Source organism: Manis pentadactyla, chromosome 1, assembly GCF_030020395.1.
Source record: "Manis pentadactyla isolate mManPen7 chromosome 1, mManPen7.hap1, whole genome shotgun sequence".
Taxonomy (NCBI): domain Eukaryota; kingdom Metazoa; phylum Chordata; class Mammalia; order Pholidota; family Manidae; genus Manis; species Manis pentadactyla.
In genome coordinates this window covers 23291126-23311553 of record NC_080019.1, presented here as the reverse complement: position 1 = coordinate 23311553, position 20428 = coordinate 23291126, and the positions used below count along the sequence as shown (strand labels likewise).

The window sequence follows — 20428 nt, the reverse complement described above, 5'->3', positions numbered from 1 at the left end:
ACATGCTACCAGAGCAAGGCACACACTCAGTAGTTCTGCCTTATAATCCACAAACTCTGGCTCATGGGTGGTTTTGAATGACAGCAGCTTTTTGAAAAGGCAAAGACCCCTCCACAGGACAGACCTCCACATTCTTCGGTGAAAGTGAGACACATGGTTGGCCACGGTTCGTGTGTGTGTGTGTGTGTGTGTGTGGCTCGGGGGGCAGTTCCCCACACCTCCACATTCTCGGGTGAAAGTGAGACACATGGTTGGCCACGGTTCCAGTGTGTGTGTGTGTATGGTGGGGGGCAGTTCCCCACACAAACAATCAAGCAGTGCCCTGGACTTCAGCTCAGTTCAACCCTAACGCTGTCTGCCCAGTCTCAGATCCCACAGGTTAGGGGCTCGGTCCTACAAGGCTTCGCCTGCCACACACTGCAGACACTCATCACAAGCCCAGGTTGTCACCTGTGCCTCTGACCAATCAACTATAATCAGAGGTTCGCGTGACTTCCTTGAGTTCAATTAATTTACTAGAGCAGCTCATAGAACTCAGAGAAACACTGTACTTAGATCACAGGTTTATTATAAAAGGAACAGCCAGACGGAAGAGATAACATAGGGAAAGGTATGCAGGGTGCAAGGAGCTTCCACAGCCTCTATAGCACGCCATGCTTGCCACTCTCCATGTGTTCACCCACCTGGAAGCTCTCCACACCCGGTTCTCTGGGGTTCTTATGGCGGCCTCATTACAGAGGCATGGTTGATCACATGACTGGCCACTGGTGACTGACTTAACCTGGGCGGGTGTGTGGCGGGAGAGGGATCTCCACTCCCTGGAGGCCCGGGGCTCAGACCAAAAGTCCCAACCCTCCAATCCCACGGTTCGCTCTCCTGGCAACCAGCCCCTATCCGTAAGTGAGGTCCAAGGTCACCTTATTAGCACAACAAAAGACCCCTTTGTTCTCATCACTTAGGAAATTCCAAGGTTTTTAAGAGTTCTGTGCTGGGAACTAGATGAGGGCCAAGTATGTATTTATTACCATAAACCACAGTACCACAGTGGCCAAGGGCCAACCCGGGCCCCATTTCCTACATCACACTTGGTGAAAAGCATCTTAGTATCACAGTGAACATGGAGACCAGAAAATCAGGGCGATCATTTTGACACACTTGGAGCACATCAGTGGCTCCACGGGTAGAATAAAGTGTTTGAATGTCCTACTTCCTTAACATGGAGAAAGACTACACTGTTTAACAAAGATGGGATGGAGGTCTCACAGCCAGAGGCCAATTGTCACATGTATACAGAAGCCAATTCCCAAAGACCACGAGCCCTAATGTAAACAACCTGCATCTTCAGTAAAACAGAATGTTTCAGTTTCTGTATTTAGCTTTCATGAAAGAGGCAGTACAGAGGAAAGCAAGCTATGATTAAGAATTCAGTGAAAAAGATAAAAATACAACTTTCAGGGTATGTCTTGAGGCCTATAAATGTTAAATCACCTCTCTCTTCTGTTGATTCAAATAAGGAAAACCTATGTTTACATTAATGACTGAACCACTGCCAGCCTGGAGTTAAGCAGGAAAAAAGATTTTTAATTCTCTTCATGGTACTTTAGAGTGCTTAATAACTTCCAAGGTGTGAAGTGACAACTTGCCACCTACCTGCACCCAGGTAGCTGAGGGGGTCCTATTCTCCTCCCTCCACACCCATGGGTGTACAACACACACTCCTGAAACCTAGACTGTCACTAAGATCCAGACACGCCCTGCATGTCTGATGTGGTGGCACCTACTTTCATAAGTTCAGCTGCTTGAAAGTCAAAGGTCCTAAGAACAAAGGGCAAAAGAGCAGAGCACTGTATGGGAAAAAGGGCGGGCCTGTTCTCACCATGGCCCAGCTTTGCGGGCTTGTACCTGAGCTCTACTGGAGAAGAAACGAATGCTGTTAAGAATTATTTAACAATAAATATGCAAAGAAGTAAAAAGCTAACTTTTTCAAACAATAAGGCTTCTCTCTCACTTACCAACTTCACATTTCCCTGTATGGCCCCGGAAGATGACTGGTTAGCCAGAGACGGGTAAGATTCCTCAAGGGAGGAACAACCTAAGACAGGCACAGTCGCAGGGGGGCCATCAGGTGAGAAATTGGGGATCAACAGAGGTGAGGCTTAGAACCTCACCCCCCCCGTTCTGAGAGAAATCTTCTGCATACGTGGATGTTTTATTGCCCTGGTCTAGCTTGGATTAACACTTAGTCTACAGGCACACACCTGATCATCTACATTTGCTCTCTTACAGCACTAAACTATGTTTTCTACCTTTATCTTGTATCTACCTACCACTTCAGCATTTTATTAAAAATAATAATAATAAAGAGAGAAATGTGGTATCCACATATAAATCAAGTATAAAAACCAAATGAGTATTCATATTTGAACTGACTGTTTATAGTTCATAATGCATGAGCAAAACCGAAAGTTTCTGTGATGACTGCCCTTGTACTGTTCACTATGTAACTTATTCATTATGTAAGAATTTGTTCTACATGTAAAAACTTGTTTGTTATGCCTCAGAAGATTGGAGACTGACAAAAATTAGGCTTGGGGTGGATTAATGATTGTGCATTGAGCATTGACTCCCCTATACAGAATTTTATTGTCGTTAACAACCATTTGATCAATAAATATGAGAGATGCCCTCACAAAAAAAAAAAAAAAAAAAAAAAAAAGGACAGACTTCCAATGGTAAAATAAATTAGTAACCGGGATGTAATGTATAGCATAAGGAATATAGTCAAGATATTGTAACAGCCTGGTAGGGTGATAGCTGGAACCTAGAATTATGTATATAAATGTTCTACCACTGTGTTGTACACTTGAAACTCATGTAATGTAATACTGTGTGTCAACTACCCTTCAATAAAAAATAATTATTTAAAAAAAAAAAAAGAATTATTTAACAGATTTGAGGAGCCATTTTCACAAATATCTGTGAGCAAAAATGCTTTGTGAGCAAAAATGGTGCAGAAGAGAGAGACCCTGTCCCACCTGCCTGCCCACGCAGCAGGGTCAGACCCTGAGGGCACAGGGGAGGCAGTGCACTTGGCACTCTCAGCCCCGCGCTGTCAGGAGGGGTGTGGGACAGCACAGTACAGGGACAGAGCAGAGGCAGCACCAGCCAGAGGGCAGAAGCCTTAGATGGGGGACGGGAGTAAGAGCCAGGGAAATCCCTGGGGCTGCTGACTGAACTCCTCTGTTGCCGGAGACGGGCAAGGCCCAGGGAAATTCAGGTTACACAGGATTTACTGTATCCTTATTTTGATCATTAGTTATTTAAGAAATAAACTGTTGCTGTGCTTTCATATGCTGTAGGAACTCAATGACTACAGCTCAAACCAAGCATATTTCATGATTTAAGTTCATACACATAGATTTCTACTCTTTGTTTGAAGTATTTAAAAAATGGAACACTGGATCAAACCTAATAGAGCTATTTATCAATACTACCAGTGGGTAGCTTGAAATTACATTAAAGAGTTATTGGGAATGTGCAACTTTGCAAACACATGCTTCAGTAGAAACTAAGAATTTTCTTCTGTGTAAATAAAAGAGAGACTCCCTTTGGGTTGAAGGAGCAGTTCCATAACATGGAAATAGGGGATTCAGTTCAGATGAATAAGCCCCCTTGTATTCAAAGCAACTTTTCTACTCTGCCATTCTAATGGAGGATTATCCCAGAGAGAAAGTCGGGAAACTATACACTGACCTCTGCCTTCCCATCATTTACAGGTAAGATTAGGAATGGAATGAATTGGTCAGAAGCTCCCCAAATTTACAAAATCAAACTGGAGTGACTGCCAATAAATCACTTAGGAATTTAGTATAGGTACTTGCCATGCAACTATCTTTTCATTTATACTTTACTGATTTTGTTTGGGGATTTGACTTAAATTTAGAAAGCAGTAAAGGTAATTAGAAGCCAATAAATATCTTGTTTTAGAGGTCCAGATTACTCAAAGCCATCCCACAATACAGAAGGAAAAAAATAAGTCTATACTGTCCTCCCTTTGTTCATTATTTCCCAACTCTCTGCAACCCTGGGTCTATTTTCTATTTTCCTGGATATCCCTTATTAAAATAAGTCATAACCACTGCTGAAACAATTCAGTGACAACCACTCAATAACAAAGGACACATATGGCCTACTGCTATACTGTTATTAAATACACATAAAACAAAGCAGTGAAGTACAATGAGGTAAAAGCAAGGTGCTTCTATGAGATAATGATAACCTCAATAATACACCTACAGGCAAAGATCTACAAGGCAGCATTAGTATATTTCAAAAAGATCTTTTTTTAAAGACAGTCTGGCCATATGTCTCCTATTCATCTTACGCTTTTTTTCCCCTCTCCTCAAGACACCTAACTCCCATGCAAGATGGAAACATTCCTGAAGCATATACACAGATTCTCTACAAGCAAAACAGCCTCTATCTGAACACAACAGGCAATGAATTTCATAAACCTGACAATGGGCCAGCACTTCTGAAAAAACACCCTAAGCAGAATATTCAGAGATGGCATTCAGGGTTTTAAGCAATTAAATTTTGCCCAAACTGAACAGCGCCAAGAATATGGGGGTGACCCGCCGCCTCACTCAGCATTTCCTGCCTGCATTTGGCCCATCAGATGTCACACTGTGGAGAGGGACAGTTTCTCCTTGGTTTTCTGCTCATTAAAACACTCTTTTTGGGTAACTTATTTCAACTTACTTTCTAATATTTTGCTAAATGAAAGAAACATATCAGTCACAAGTGGATTATCACTTTGAATGTCAGTATTTAAGAGTGGGTTGCAGCAAAAACTGATATATAGTTATTTATCACATAACAAATAACTTCATTAAAAGGAGTCACATAGTCTTCACTGCTCTATTGCCTTTTAGATCTAAAAGTTTATCATGTACGTTCAAATGACTACAGAGGCAACAACAAAAAGGATAGATTATAAATCTATATGTCCCTTAGAATAAAGTATAAATGACTAGACAAGTAAGGATTTTTCATTGTTCTTGCTTTTGGTACAGATTCTAAATCAGAAAAGACATTGTTTTCATTAGAGTAAAATGTGTTTTCTAGAAAATTCCCCTCCCTAAAATTTCTGTAGTACTTTAGACATCATTTCAAATTTTTTCACAGATACCACCACAGTTGATCCTTCATAAAACCTCAACAAGAGGTAGCAAATTCCAAAACCAGAATAGGCCAAGACAAATCAGCAGTTTACTCTCCCTCCGTGGCTCTAATTGGACTTGTTAATTACACCTTATCATTCTAGCCAACAGTGTTCAAAGCCTTGTTTTCATATGTTTTATCTCTTTATCGCTTTCTGCTGCAAATTTAATAACTTCTTCACTCTATCTTCTAGTTCATTAATTCTTTCTTAATCTGTGCCTTAAATGCTATTTACTCCAAACACTCCATTTCTCACTTTAATAATCACAGTTTTTATTTCTAGTTGTTCAAATCTGCCTGTCATTTTTGCTTCATTATTAAAATACATTTTTTTAACAGAAAATAACAAATGTTGGTAAGGGTGTAGAGAAATTGGAACCCATATACACTGTTGGTGGGCATATAAAATGGTGTGGCTGTTAAGGAGAACAATATAAAATTCAAAATAGAATTAGCATATGATCCAGCAATACCACTTCTTGGTATATATGCAAAAGAATTGAAAGCAAGGTCTTGAAGAGAGGTATTTGCTCACCCATGTTCAGAGCAGCATTATTCACAATAGCCAAAAAGGGGAAACAACCCAAGATGCCCATTGACAGATAAATGGATAAACAAAATGCCATATAAACAATGAAATATTGTTTAGTCTTAAAAAGGAAAGAAATTCTGATATATGCAATAACATGAAGACACTATGTTATGTGCAATAGGCACAAAAAGGCAAAGGTGTGATTCCACTTACACGAGGCACCTACAGCGATCAAATTCATAGAGACAAGAAGTAGAATAGGGTCTTCCAGGGCCTGGGGGTGCAGGGAAAATGGGGAATTCAGTGTATACGGAGTGTCAGTTTTGTGAGGAGAAAACAGTGCTGAAGAGTAACAATGGTGGCAATAGCTGCGCAACACCAATGTATTTCATACCATGGGGCTGTACAGTTAAGATGGTAAATTTAATGTCGTGTGCATTTTACCACAGTTAAAAATAATTTTTAAATGTGGGAGGGAAAATTAGCAGTTCAGACAACAAAGACCAGGAAGTAGAAGCTTCCTGTGTTGCCTACCACGTGCCTGACGTCTGTGCACGTCCTCCCCTTTCCTTTTCCCGTGGATTCCCCCAAGCAAGGCAGTAGGATTAGAAACAGTGAAAGTATTAAATAAAGGGCAACTATTACTATTATTATATTACCACAGTCATCCTCACAAAAGAAACAAAACAGCAACTCAGGCTCAGAAAGCCCAGGACCAAGTGACCCTGTCTAGCATTTATTCCATTATCCCCTTCAGAACCTGTGATAACCTGCCTTTGGGGCACCTTCCTGATAATATGCTAGTCCTTGCTCACCCTGGAAATGGCTAGCCCTGACGAGGACATGTAAGTATTTCAGTCATGAGCTGGTCTCTTCACCTTCACCTAGGTCTCAAAAGAACTTTCAACTAATGCAATTCCAGAGGACAGTATTGAACAGGACAAGGGCCACTTTATAAGCAGTCAACAGGGGATGAGAGTTAACCTGGTAGAGGTCACTGCATGGCCAGCTCCCACCATGTGGGTGAAATCTGACCTGGTGTCTCGGAGTTGGAATGCTCTGAACCTCCTGAGCAGGGCCAGGCTTCCAGGTACACTGGAAAACACTGTGGCTTTTCATGCCATCAAACAATCACTACTTAAGCATTTAACATTTAAATATAATCAAGTTTGTACCCTTGTCGGAGGCCAAGTCTGCTTTTTGGCAATAAAAAAGGCTTTAGCAAGTTGCTCTGACAGATTTCATTTAGGTCTTGCTAATGCATCCTGTCATATCAGAAGAGGCTTGCTGGGGAGCTAACGTAATCCTTTTAGGACAGAAAACTAATGTTCTATCCAGATAACGCAGGCTATTTCTTTATGATTGGATTTGTTCTTTGAAAATGCCTTAAGATTAGTTACTGCTGACCTGATCTAAAACCCTTGAAAGTCCAAAAACTCTTTTTAAACTAAAAAAATTAATAGCTGATGCTCCCCCATAAGGATAACTCTGTAAGGCCTCCACCATTATGCCACCAACCACTTTTGGTTTTCTTGCTTTTCTCCTTCACTCCCTTTTGCTACACCTATACTTCGTCATTCCTTAAACCAGTGGCGCCCTAACTTAGCCACGCTGTCAGCATCCTCTGGAGATGGATTCAGCAGTCAGGGGCAAGACCAAGAACCTGCATCTCTTACTAGTTCCTGGGCAATGCCATTGCTGTTCCCATGATCACACTCTGCCACTGCCTCGTGTTTCCACAGCTACCACTCTGGAAATGCCACCACACCTGCCTGGAATGCCAGCTCCTCGGTATTTCTACTCAGGTCATGTCAAAACCCTAGGAGGGACCAGGGGCAGCCCGGTTACCTCCTCTTCCCCTGCTCCCTGCTTCTTCCGCCCAGATTGACAAGGAGGGGTCAAAGGAGAGCTCAGACAGTCCACTGGGGAAGAAGGAAGCTGGAGGACATTGCCAGATGACACTGGGTGACCTTTTCCTTTTTGCTTCCACACCACCAGAGGGGAGCACAGGGGCACAGACCCTAGCCAGCTCTCCTGCTCTTCCTTAACCAAAGCAGATGCTCTTCTTGGGGACCCCGAGGAGAGGCAGGATCCGGAGTTCCTGAGTCCCCTCACTAAATGACCGAATGAATGTCATCTTACTAGCAGTCCAGTCCGACTCCTGACATCTGTCTGCAAATATGAGCCGCTTGATGAAGGCTTTCCCACCTGTACTTCTGAAGGAGGTACCTTTTCTATTCTGATTGTAAGTCCTTTTCAATCCATCTGCTCCATGCCTTACTCCCTTCTGGAATTTATACAGAAAGTACTCATTAAATATTTACTGAATTTAATTGGAACATACAGGTCAAAGAGTGGCCACTGTAGGTGTACCGTTACTAAAGTCAGGGTCATAGAAATTACGTATCAATAGCCCTTCATATTTGCAAAACTTGCTTCCATTAACACAGTCTCCCTAAAAATGCACTTCAGAAGAAAGTCAATCAGCCATGGACAAGAAGAGCTTTCATAATACTTCTAAAAATGTCTAAACATTCTAGCTATTGTTTCCAGGAGCATATTTGTGATTCAATGCATTTGGCCCCCTAAAAATTTTTCCTAACAAAAGTAAAATTAACCTTGGAAAATAACACAGAAATTAAGTTGCTTTTCTTGATGATTTCTTTCTTCAAAGCATGACTCCTACTTAGTCACATTACTAAAGGAAAATACCATGCTATGATAAAGGGACCGAAGGACGGTAACTCACCTTAGAACTAGTTGTAACATCACATCTTCACAATGTAAACTGATGAGAGTTCTAAATAATGCCAGGGACACCACACAGAGCTGGGAAACAATAAACACACATTCTTTTTCAGATATTGGAAAGAAAGGTCTACTCCCCACAGATGGAAAATAAATCAGGATTACAAAATAAAATGGCCTCCTTTTTTTGTTTGTTTGATTTTTTTAGCAGTTTGATAAAAACATGCTGCTGCCTGGGAGAATGTGTATTAAGGCTATTAGTTCTCCTGTAGGATTTGATTAGAAAGCCTCTGCCTGGAATTATGCCATTACACAGAATTACTCCTACAAAATGTCTATGGCTCATATTTCTGACTTTGAAAGATCCAGATAAACATGCCCTTACAGCTCTCCAGTATGTACACGCATGCACACTCACTCACACACACACATGATCTCTTGCTTGTTATTTGTTTTTCCTATTATTTTCAAATATGATACTGTTTATTTACAAGAGTGGCCTAATAGAAAACTGCACATACCCTGGCCAGCTGTCCCTCTAGGCTTCTCAGCCCCAAGCCTCAGCTCCTTTTGGCTTGTCTCTTGGCTTTGGGGCAAACATTCTCCTTGGTTCCATTTCCAGTAGTGCTGATGGTGTGGTAATATACTTCGCCAGGAAGTTCATTAAAAAACAAGAATTCTTTCAATCCAGAAAGTAAAGATAAACAGCCAAGGAGGGGAAGATACCCAAAGGTGTATTATGAAACCAGCATGCCCTTTTGGAAGTAAGCATTTATCATTCTGTCAGGCTGCTTAAATAATTCAGGCTCTCATTCTTCATACAGGAGAATAAGTGCTGGTCTTCTAGTCAGGGTAGACTTAAAATCTGCTTATGAAATCCATAATGGTGTCATAAAGAAACAGCTGCATTTGGCTTGCCCCAAAACATTTCTTGTGCTCAGCACAGGTTACATGCTTGTAGTTAGCCAAAACCAACAAACTCTGTCCCACTCATTCCACAACTTTGCACGTGCTGTTCCTTTGCCCAGAATGCCTTTTCCTAAGCTAAACCCTGCTTATTCTCAAAGACTTACCTTGGTTTCCACCTCCCCTAGGAAATCTTTCTTCTCTTTCTCCCAGTGTTAACATGCATCACCTCCTCCCCACCAGTCTCAGTTAGGTGGCCTGCCTAGATGTTGCCATAGTAACCCCTGCACATCAACGTCAAGGGTGCTCAGCCCAGTGTCTTGGTCTTTTCATTATTGAGTTGTAGGCGTTCTTTATTCTACATACAAGTACCTTATCAGATATTTGATTTTCAAAAATTTCTTCCCATTTTATGGGTTATCTTTTCAATTTCTTAATGGTGTCCTTCAAAGCACAGAAGTTTTTACTTGTTTATAGGTCTCCAATTTCAGATTCTTGAATCAACTGCAGAAGTTGTATCTTTCTAGAATTTGTCTATTTTATCTGAGTTATTCAATATTTTGGCATATAGTATTCCCTTATAATCCTTTCTATTTCTGTAAGGTAGATAATAATATCCCCTCTTTCATTCCTGACTTTAGTAGTTTGAGTCTTCTTACTTTTTTCTTGGTCAGTCTAGCTAAAGGTTTGTCAATTATCTCAGTCTTTTCAAAGAACGAACTTTTAGCCTCATTGATTTTCTCTATTGTTTTCCTATTCTCTATTTTGTTGATCTCAGTTCTAATCCTTACCATTTCCTCCCTTCTGCTTGGTTTGAGTTTGTCTCCTTTTCCCAGTGCCTTGAAGTGGGAGTTTAGGTTATTGACTTGAAATTTTTCTTCTTTTTTAATGTAAGTATATGTATATATACATACATATATCCTATATTTTTTCCCTCTATGTATTTCCCTCTAAGCAGTGCTACAGCACTGTCACTGCATCCTATAAGTTTTGGTATGTTGTGCCTTCATTTTCATGTATCTCAAAGTATATTCTCATTTCCCTTGTGACTTCTTCTTTGACCAATTGGTTATTTAGGAGTATCATTTAATTTCCATTTATTTTTGAATTTTATTTCTGTCAATAATTTTTCATTCTAATCCACCATGGTCATAAAAATACTTTGTATGATTTCAGTCCTTTTAAACTCATTTATGCTTGTTTGATGGCTTAGCATAAGGCCTATGTTGGAGAATACTCTGCGCACACTTGAAGAGAATGTGTATTAGCTGTTAAGTAGAATGTTCTGTAGATGTCTGTTAGGTCTAGTTGGTTTATAATGTCATTCAAACCTTCTTTTCCCTTATTGATCTTCTGCCTAGTTGTTCTATCCATTATGGAAAGTAAAGTATTGAAACATCCAACAATTATTGTTGACTTTTCTATTGCCCCCTTAAATACCATCAGTTTTTGCTTCCTACATTTTGAAGCTGTTTTTACATGCATATATTAACTAACTATTCTATCATCCTGATGGGTTGACTCTTTATCATACAATATCCCTCCTTCTTTCTAGTAACATGTCTTCTTTTAAAGTCTATTTTGTTGATGATTACTGCAGCCATTCCAGCTTGTTTTGGTTGCTGTTTGCATGACATATCTTTTTACATCCTTTAACATTCAGTCTATTGGTATCTAGAGTATATCTCTGTAGATAACATATAATTTGATCTTGTTTTATCCAATCTGCCAATCTCTGACTTTTGACTGATTTCTTAATCTATTCAGATTGATACAGTTGGAATTATGTCTGCCATTTTATTTTTTGTTTTCTATGTGTCTCATATCTTTTTTGTTTCCCTATTCCTCTTTTACTGTCTTCTTTTGCATTAAGTGAATACTTCCCCTAATATAACAGTCTTATTCTTTTAATGATTTTCTTCACTATGTTTTGCAGTTACTTTATTAGAGGTTCTCTAGGCCTTACCATATATATCTTAGCAGGCTCTACTTTTTATTTACACTAAATTAGTTCCAGTGAAATACAGAAATATTATTCCCAAATAGTTCTATTCCTCCTTATCCTCTTTGTGCTATTACTGTAATATGTATCACATCTGTATATGTTGTTACAAACTCAACAGTATATTGTTATATCATTATTCCTTTGCTTTTAAAACAAGCACTGCAATAAAAAAGAGATAGCCTTCAGGGAAGAGTTGTAAAGGGTGACACTAATAGTATAAGAGGATTTTCAAAGTTCATCAGAATGACTACCTGAATTCACAACTGCCCAGCCTTCCACTTCAAAACACTTATGGACAAAAATATAGTCTCTAATACCCAGACTTGATACACTCTGATTTCTTGGCTTCACCTGCACTTAAGCCCATATGTTGCACTGCATCTTGCCTTTTCAGAAGTGCATTCTGCTATTTTTTTGGAAAAAAGTGCCAACCCAAATTGTGAAAAATGTCCTATGAAAAGCAGTAAGTGGCACCTCTCTGACAGAATGACAGATGAATGCAAAACACATTATCTAGTTCATCTCTTCCAAAATAAAAAGGTAATGGCTACAAGAAAAAAAACAAGGGAACAAGAGAAAAGACTATACATAATTTATTCCAAAACAAACCATCCTGAAATTTGTTTGAGTTATAAATTCCCTTCTTCTGAGGTTCTCCTTACCCGAAATGGTGTGTTGATTCGGCTTGTGAGAGTATCTAAGATGTGGACATTCTCGTGCTGGTGCAACAGGATAAAACGGAGAAAGATCTCAAGTAATGCTGGCTCAGAGATGCTACGCAGGAAAAGGTCCAGATATGCAGTTGTGGTCATGACCTCCTCCACAGTCACCTGGGACCAACGACAGAGGGAGCACAGATAAGCATCCTCTCGATGCTGTGATACATGCTTCCCCGACGACCCCTGGCCTCCCCACAGTGACCCCATCAAGGCAAGAACACACCTGCAACAAGAACACACTTCAGAGCTTCATCTGAAGCCTATAACCTATTCACATTCCACAATACCTCATGCTGCTTCCGTCCTTTAATTCAAGAAGGGAAACGCAAAGACATAAAGAAGCAATTCAAGTGTTCTGACAGCTCTAATCATCAAATGCAGTTCAAACACCATAAAGATTTTAGAGTGTAATCACAAAGGGGAAAAAAAGCTAATGGAAAGTATTTACATGGTCAGTAAAGGACTAATTAGAAAGCTCAGTATAACTTGTTATATTAGCCATTCAATAAATATTTATTGGGACCTGTTATGTACAAGGAGCTGGAAACATACAAACATATTGGCTGTCCAGGGAGATGGGTTATATGTGTGATCTAACAGGTGAAAGAAGAATACTATAAAGGCATATGAGAGGTACGGACATGAAGTGCCGCAGATGTTCAGAAATGTTTCTGGAGAGTTGCAAGTCCAATTTTTATAAGTGAATAATTGTACATGAAGTGTTATTTATAAAGTACTATAAGAGTTTACTGCTTATGAAGTAAATGACTTTTTTTTATAATATAAATTAGTAGTTTCTAAATGGTGTGATTTTTTTCATGCAGTATAATGTCAATCTTTCAGGGAACAGAAAACTCTGAAGAGTCAAAATTTGTAAGGAGCTGGGGATTTTATGCTAAAAGCATCAAAAAAATTTTTTTTATTTTGGTATCATTAATCTACAATTACAGAAAGAATATTATGTTTACTAGGTTCCCCCCTTCACCAAGTCCCCCCCACATACCCCTTCACAGTCACTGTCCATCTGCATAGTAAGATGCTGTAAAATCACTACTTGTCTTCTCTGTGTTGCACAGCCCTCCCCGTGCCCGCCACGCACTATACATGCTAATCGTAATGCTCTCTTTCTAAAAGCATCAAAATTTTAATTTTAAATATTTTGATATGGAATATTTCAAGAACAAGTATACATTTCTTCATCTTCTGAAAAGCAGAATATAAGATCTTTTGATGAATAGGGGTCATCAATTGCCTTATTGTCTGTACTACGGAAATACTCAAACTGGAATGTATGAAAATCACCAGGGGAACACTTAAAAATTTCAGATTCTAACACTATATCCTAGAAATCTGCCCTGCCGTGAGTCTAATGCACTTGGTGCTAACTGAGAGAGAGGGAGATACTCTGAGTGATTACCTCTTCTCTGTCCCAGCTTTCTACTTCTTTCTTCCTCCCTTTAAAAGTGTTAATGTCACTTTATCATACTGTTACTGGGTCATTCCTTTTATTATACTTTCCTCTCCTTGTAATTTTCTGCTTTCAAAATCCACAAATCTGTTTAGAAACCAGATCTCCAAGTCTGCCTTCCAAGTGTAGCTAGGCCCTCCGTGGATGCATCTGTACATAAAGGCTTTAATTACTTCTATAAGTGTTCTTGGTCCTTAGGCATGTTCTAGATAGATGAGTCTAGGTGCTATTACCAAATCAATTTTTGTCTGCTTTCTCTACTCTGAGCAAAGCATGCCTGTACAGTGCATCTGAATCTACACCCCCAGAATCTACTGACAACTCAGCCAGTGGGGCCCTGAGCAGCCTGAGACCAGAGTGCAAACTGGCTCTGCACCAATGCTCTGGGCCCTCAAACCACTCAACACACCACTGTGTCATCTAAGCAGCCTTAAAGGGCTCCCTGAGGCCTAAATAGAGCAAAGGAAACCTGTAAGCACCAACCACTCAGCAAATAAATTATCTTGAGAAGAGTGCTTCTCATTGGCTGCCCCTGCTTCCGAAACAAACTGCTTCTGCCCTTGTGTTCTCTGGTGTGGATAAAATGAGAGTTTCTGTGGCCAGGATTCTCACCTGGCCATGGTTGACTAGCTCACTGCACACCTGTGGGCAATACATGGCTGTTGACTCTATAAAAAGAGCTCTGCCCAGTGCTCTGGGCACGACATGGTGGCAGGGCTACAAGGCTGCAGGAGAGCAGAGCAGAGGCTGGAGTGGTGGCAGCACTGAGGACAGAGGCCCAGAGGACGGCTGTGCGGGATGGCTGTGCAGACAGAGGGGCCCAGAAGCAGAGACTGGCTTGCTGCATGCAGACTCGCTCTGAGTGAATGGGATTCTAGTGACTGACCTGCACCTGAAAATAAAGTTGGGTATAACCCTTTTGCTCCAAAGAACATTTTGCTGTCAATTTCTTTGGTCACACTGAATCTATAGCGAACTTGCCTGGGGCTGAAACCCATTGGCAAGGCATCTGGTGTTCTCTAGCCCAAGCTTGTGGCACTCTTAACACTGTCCTGGGACATACACTGCGTCATTTTCTTTATTACTGCAGTGCAACGAACAGAGTCTGACACATAAAAGTTTCTTAATAAAACATTTTCTGAATAAATGACAGCCCCCAAGGACCTAGGGATTTACATTTGGTAGAGTTGAACTTAATTTTTAATTCTTCCCTCTTGTCTCCCTGTGTTCTGAAGGCCTCAGAGAGAGTGAGGACATTTTTTATAAAGGCCTATAAAATAACTGATGTCACCAAGTACAGCTAAGTGGGAAATGATTCATAACACTACCAAACATGTGGTCCCATTAGCTCACACCCATTTCACTACTGCAATCTCAGGGTCCTTTAGCAGAAACATAATCCAAAATCAAATCAGCAAAAGTCTGATTTCCTAGCAGTCTTGCTTGCTACAAAAAGTAGCATTACTCATTTCAACCATGCACAAGCTTCTGAATACCAGTTTCAACTCCACTACTGAGCACCGTGGAGCTTCCGTGTCAAGCAGAATCCCAGGAGCTGCCTTTGCACCAATAATGCAGCATCAGCTTTTCCCCCCTTAAGTTACACATGACCTTAATAACATCAGCAGCACAACAATAAACTCTTTAGAATATAAGTCTCAGCCTTTGGGGGCTGACATGAAAGGAGGGCATTAAACATCTCTTGTTTACCACCCTTAGGAAGGATAAATGAAAAGATTTTTTTTCTTATTAGAAATCAAAACTGTCATTTGTAAGCTAAGAGGATTTAAGAAAGCACCTGGAGGGGCAGCATTTACATAAAGTGTTATAAATATTAAAAGTTGCAAATTCTTTGGAAATCGTGGTCACACTCACCTTGATCTATTACACAAAAAAAGGAAGATATGGTTTCCTTCTTTTTCCATTTCTTCCCTCTCCCATATTCTAGAAAGCTGGGACAGAGAAGAGGTAATCTCTGAAAGATTCCCCCAAATCTTCCCCTGTTCCATTATCTTACTTTTCAGAATCTTCTAATCCTCCAAATAGGTAACCTCATTAACGAGGATGAGACTGAAGCCCAAGTGTGATCACTTAAAAGCTAACAATGAACCACCAGGGGAAAGTGGCTCTGCTTTGCAGAATGTAAAAGTGAAGCTTCTCCTAATGCCCCAGGAGAGGGAGTATCAGCAAAACAGCTGAGCAGCACCCTCTTCATGTTACGAGCAACAATGAGTCGTTGATGTCAGTAAGCCCTCTTGCCTTACAGATGACTGTCAATATTTACTTCACTTGTTCTATGCAGAGCTGCAGGTAGCTACAAATTACATAGAGGTAATAGTACAAATAGTAAATTAGGTTCTACCTTACTACCATGACTGCAGTGACCCAAGAAAAAACTTGTTTCCACAAATAATCCTTGAACCTAAACAATTCACCTGCTTAGGAGCTCTTATATGCTTACATTTCAGCCCAATTCTAGAATGCAGCCCTAACTCAGGTACTTAATTCTTACTTATATTAAATCCAATTTGGGCTACCCTTTGAAATAAATCTCTTTCTTCACCCACCTTCTCCATCCTCCACCAGCCTTTACCAAAGTCCTCCTTCATGCCAAGCACCCTTCACCAATTCCACACACTGGTGTTTTTCAAACTATAATCGGAGACCCAAAAGTGGGAATTGAAATCAGTTTACTGGTTCACTAATGGTTTTTACCAGATTCAAACAGAAAATACTAGAGAACGCTGCATGTAGTAAGGGTGAGTACTGTTCTGTGCAACTTCTGAATGCACATTATATTCAAACTATATGCAATACTATATATGTGCAGGTGCCCTGTCATATATCCAGTAAATGTACACACACAGACACAAATGTATAAGGTACATGCCTGGCTATGCATACAGTGAACACCATCTGAAGACCACGAAAGCGGGAACACGAATACGAAGCCAACGCACAGGCCTCTCCGCTGGCCCCTCGCCCACCAGTCCCGACACTTCAGGCCCCCGCGCAGCGTGATCTCAGTCTGAAGAAGGGTGTGCATAGTTGAGATCAGTTCTCTGAACAGGATGGCAACTGAATTTGCATGTACTACTTTTTACCTTAGCCTAAGAGCTCCAACAGAGCATTTTTATTTTTATATTTTATTAAAATTTCAAGCTTCTCAGAAATGGACAAAACAGAGAGTCTGTTTTCTTTAAAGAGGGGGGTGGGTGGGGAGGTAGAAGCCGACATCGTGAGTCACATTCCACTTCAATAGTGTCAGAACTCTCAAAGATGAAGGCCGGAACCCAGCCCGGCCACCATGCCCACAATCAGCCCAGCGCCTTCCCCTAATGTGTTGCACAGGAGTGAAATTGAGCATATAGATGTTCTGACCTTTCTGTAATCAGCTCTAGTTGGGCAATTCCATTTGCATCTAAATTAGCATGAGAATCCTCCCTGTAATAGCAGGTGTATGTGTGTCCTGAAAAACAAATTTCCCACCAGCTAATCGTTTTTTTTGTGATCCAGTCGCACTGGAACAAACAGATGGGTTCTACCTTCTGTCGCTCAGGCAGGTGGCAGGCAGGGGGGTCAAGTGACTTGTACCCTCTCCAAGTTAGAAGCCACCCTTCCTTGGCTTTTCCTTGGATACAGAGCTAGCCAATGGTTCGTCTGGGTCACGTGAGAGGTCTCGGCCCCCAGCGGCTCCAAATGGAGAGGAAGGACACAAGGAGACCCACGTGGGCCGTGTTCCTGAAAGCAAAAGCGGGACAGGAAACAGGCATGACGGAGGAAGGGTACAGGTCTGCAGGGCTCTTCACAGAGGGCCCAGGTTAAGCCCCTGCTCACTGCTGCCCGACGGACAAGCTAAGGGACAGGCAGGGCGCATGTCCAACGGGGTGCATTCAAGGGCAGCACAGGACACGCTCTTCCCAGCCAGCTTCCTCCCTCCCAGGACACGGTGCAAAGGGAGGGCAGTCACCTGCTTCTCAGCGAGCAGTCCCACTGTTTCAGCCAAAAATTCAGGACAGAAAATGTTCAATTATTCTAAGTCCGCAAAGAGTCTGCAGTTGGTGCTTGAGGGTCCCTCCCTCCTTGTCCCCTCCTGCCTCCCTTCTGCTCCTCAACCTCTAGGCCACACACTTCACTGCCGCCACCACCAGAGGCAGGCTGGGGAGGTAAATGCAGGCGACATCCAAAGTCAGTTTAGCAATTTATTCCTAAAATATTTGAGGGAGGAGGAAATTAAAATGATGGCTACAATGACTTCAGCATATTTAAAGGAAAATACATTAAAAATAAATCCAGTCTCTGCCCTTTTCCCCCAGCATTTCTTTAATGTATCTGTAATACATTAAATATAATAATTAAATCAATTAAATATTAATTAAATGTAATAAATGTCCTCTTGCCTTTCATAAACCTCTCCCTGGAGTAATCAGCAAATTATTTCTAAAGCCTCCTTTCCTTCACTCTGTGTGTATAATTTGTAGCCTACTACTTCATTATAATAGAACTTAACAGTGTAATTCAGTGTATGATGCATTATATTTGAACCTCATGCAACAGAACTTAGTTATTGAAATACGCCAAATGTCACATAAGAAAGGTATTTTATACTATAAAATAGTATATAATAGATCAGAATTAACAGGGAAACCAAAGTGTTTAGCCCGGAAGCAAAAATCTGATGAATATTCCAAAGATGACTTGACCCATCCCTTTCCTGTTTACGAATTGTCCCACAATGATTCTTCTAAGTTGCAATATGAAGAACCAGAAAAACAACAGTAACACTGATCCGTTGTTGAGCACCTACTGGGTAATTAAGGACTGTTCTCAGCATACCGTTTCAGCTCTTGGACTCCACACAATCGTATGAGAACTGACACACCCTAAGCAGAACAGATCCGTGTTGAAAGCACCCTGGAGTAAGCTAACACAATCGCTGCAAGACAAAAGAAGCTGGTTGAGACAGGAGCGGAGGGCAGATGCTGGGCAGCCAGAACACAAACACCCATGCCCCCTTCCTTCTTCTGAACTCAGACAGGGACTGCCCGGCTTCCTTCAGCAACGCCACTCAATGGGTCTTCCCAACAAGAATGCATTCCTCCTGGCAGACGGAGAGTCCGCCTGTATAAGGTAAAGTGTGCCTTACCCTGCCCTCACGTTAAGAAGTGGTCATGCAGAAATGTCCTGCAAAACTCAAGCTTTCTTTTCTATTTTGGAATTCTTATTAGACCCCCTCAGTTTCCTCTGTTCTAGGCTAATTCCATTCCCTTTCTCAGTTTTCTTATAGCATGTATCCATCCTTTAAGATTGCAAACTTACGGCAGAAATGACTGGGTCTGACCCACAGTGGGACTTTCCAAAGCACCTGGTACACCGGCAGGTACTCAGAGGACAATCCATAAACATGTCAGGGTGGAAATCAGCAGTCCTGTTACTAATAAAAACATGTGGTTTTCAAAGCCCATGTTGGGGTAACTTCATCAGCAAGGTAAGTAGGTTAATTTGACAACACATGAACAGCAGAGGAAATTTTCATTTTATAATAAGTAACATTTCATTGACGATACAGAGCCTAAACTCACGCTATGCTCTTGAATTACGGCAACCTAGGAAAGTGACCCACTGGGAAAAAATAAATGCTTCCTCAGGCTTCCTTCCCCATGGTTTCTCTTCTTGATTAGTAAGACAGAACTACTGAATTCTGATGAGACTGACTTTAAACCCAACAGTAGTGGAGAAATGGTTCATGGGCCAGAGTCCCAACTGGCAGCTTCTTTAGAACTAAGTATTTGAGAACAAATTGAGAAGATGCATCTAATGCCTGCCACCACCACATTCAATCTGCCTGCTGAGTTAAATGTGTTACTTGGGGGTGGAACTGTTTATGTACAGCAATTTTCCTAGACGCCAGAATTGTAACAAAGGCAATCTTTGATGAAGAGACAGATTTTATTCCTGGTTTATTTTCCATAAGTGATGGAAAGGCCTCCCCACAATGGAAGACTGAGAACACACACAGGTGTCTGCCCAAATTCAATAATTCTAGTCTTTCTCGTAGTTTCTCTGTTACTCCAACCTGCTCATATTCTGGCACTGGATAATCACAGGGGGAGGATGCAGAGGACAGCTTGTCAGAGTTATTCTATATCACCAGGCACGCAAGTCAGACATAAAAATAAGGGGCAAGCAAGACCTTAAAAAAAAATAAGTTTGGGGCAAAAGAAAATTGTAAGGTAAAATAAGCAGACTATAAACTTCCTTTCTGTTTTATTTGCTTTTTTAGTTTTCTGAGGACTACTTGAAGAAAAACCTGCAGGGCATTTGTTGCTGATAAATTTTTAATGTTCTATTAGCAGAGTGCAGGGCAAGAATAAAAGACTCGCACCAACTTTCAGACCAGATTCTCCCCTCTCCACATTGGTTTCCAAGGCAAATACCACCTGGCTGCCTTAGATAAGGTAGGGTTTTGTGTGAGTTATTTTTGGTATTTCTGGAGGTGAGGGGGTGCCCTTCCTATCTTTTCACAATTCTGATGCTTAAGAACCGAGTCCTTTGGTACAGTATTATCTCCCTCATGCACTTGTTGAAATTAAAAGGAAAGAAAGAAAGAAGTCTAATTTTCCATTTCAAATCAAAAGTAAATGTAAGCTTAATTTATAACCCTAGTTTTCCTCTCCTACACTGGGAGAGAGGGGACATGAAGTACTACAGAGAGGTCAGCACCTCAGACTGGTTCAGACTAAAACATTTACTGTGTGTGCGTGTTAAGACAATGAATACAGTTTTGGCTCCCAACTTCTACAATTGGTAGCAGTAAAACTAGGTGA

At 41.0% G+C, this 20428-nt stretch overlaps 1 protein-coding gene across 5 annotated transcripts in view; it reads right to left on the bottom strand.

Annotated features, from left to right (window-relative positions):
• FHIP1A (FHF complex subunit HOOK interacting protein 1A) overlaps positions 1-20428 on the bottom strand; it is a 246957-nt gene that overhangs the window by 23463 nt on the left and 203066 nt on the right. For all 5 annotated transcript variants that reach the window (XM_057494042.1, XM_057494059.1, XM_057493990.1 and 2 more), the window contains 2 exons: positions 12077-12244; positions 8505-8584 (listed from right to left, as the gene is read on the bottom strand). In XM_057494042.1, coding sequence (XP_057350025.1) covers positions 8505-8584; positions 12077-12244 — 248 coding nt within the window. The remainder of the gene's footprint in view (positions 1-8504; positions 8585-12076; positions 12245-20428) is intronic.